Below are 1,282 nucleotides of genomic sequence, written 5' to 3'. Positions count from 1 at the left end.
TTGCTTTTGTCAGTTGCATTCTCTTCCCATTTGCAGTTAGCCTCGGTGCAGGTTGCGTTTGTTTTGTGATTATTGCAGTTTACTTTTTGAAGTTGGGTTTTGCTTTCTTTGGTGTTATCTCCTTTTGATACTGTCGGCTGATCCACGGTGGTGTAATGGGCTCGCCCTAGTGTCGCTTTTACTTGGTTTTCGAGTACCGCCATTGCTGCGTTATACTCTGTTACGCGGGTGTTGTATGCTGTCCGCCGCCTGAGTTCGGTTGCAATATCTTCGAGGTCTTTTACCCACTTTATCGCATCGTCTTTAATTTGTTTGTTTGTTGCTCCGCCCGCTATTTTGATACATGCCGCGGCCGCGTTGGCGTCGCAGGTTTGTTCGTTTGCTTTACCGCCGATGTAAACGTCGCTGCCTTCCACCCTTGATCGTTGTAGCACCGCTTGTATTAATCTCGATATGCCTTCTGCCGTGATCGGCGGCCCTTGACGTTTCGGACATATTTGGCGTAGGTTTGGCCACGCTGTTGCTGCTGCCGGTGGCGCCGCTGCCCCCCAGACCGCTTCTGTTGTCTGCTGCGCGTTACAAGGTTTTTTTGTTTGGGAGTTCGCGCTGCCACAGAGACAAAGGAACGTAGCAGCGACTGTTTTGCCTGCTGGTGGTTTGGCGCCTGTGCCGCAGCTGGCTGAATAACCCTGTGCTCTTCCCTCGAACATCGTCGCGGTTTCTGGCTGATCCATATTGGTCGGCTTTTTGCCGTATATAGCTTCGTACAGTTGGGTTGTTAATGCTGCATCGTCTTTTGGCTTGCTGGTCTGAGGTTCGTTGTAGAATGCGTCTAGCTCATAGACCGTGTCTGCTAGGCCTGCTATTGTTGGCCTTAGTCTTTCCAGCTGCTTTTCGTTCGCTTTGTCAATGCTAAATCGTTCCTTGAGCGTATCTTCGTTTTTGTCTGCTTCCAGGTCCAAAACCGTCTCTGTCCAAACCTTCCATTTTGTTTTCCAGTCAGCTGGCGCGCCGGTGGGTTCAGGTCTTGCCTTTTTTGTCTTTGTTCCCTCTCCGTTTTGTGTTAGCAACTGCCTCCACGACGGTGGTGCCACCGTTATATTTAACTTGTAGATGTCTGAAGCTTTTTGAGAGGGCTCATTAATGGGTGGGCTGAACGTGAGTGCGCCATCCGCGAGCTGTATCGTCTGGCACAGAGGTCCAAACACGTCCACATTATCGCCATTTGTCACGGCTTGGGCCGGCCCAGTGACAGCTACAAGTACGATGAACTGAAAAGCTG

The 1,282-nt window shown here is 50.7% G+C and overlaps 1 pseudogene across 1 annotated transcript; it reads right to left on the bottom strand.

Annotated features, from left to right (window-relative positions):
• Positions 1-23: 23 nt before the first annotated feature.
• Positions 24-1,268, bottom strand: TEOVI_000197600:pseudogene (annotated as a pseudogene). The gene has a single exon. A coding segment is annotated over exon 1 (1,245 nt).
• Between the last annotated feature and the right edge of the window lie 14 nt (positions 1,269-1,282).

Source organism: Trypanosoma equiperdum, assembly GCF_001457755.1.
Source record: "Trypanosoma equiperdum strain OVI genome assembly, contig: ctg_462, whole genome shotgun sequence".
Taxonomy (NCBI): Eukaryota; Euglenozoa; class Kinetoplastea; order Trypanosomatida; family Trypanosomatidae; genus Trypanosoma; species Trypanosoma equiperdum.
Note: the sequence above shows the minus strand (reverse complement) of the source record. Positions and strands in the feature narration are given on the sequence as shown.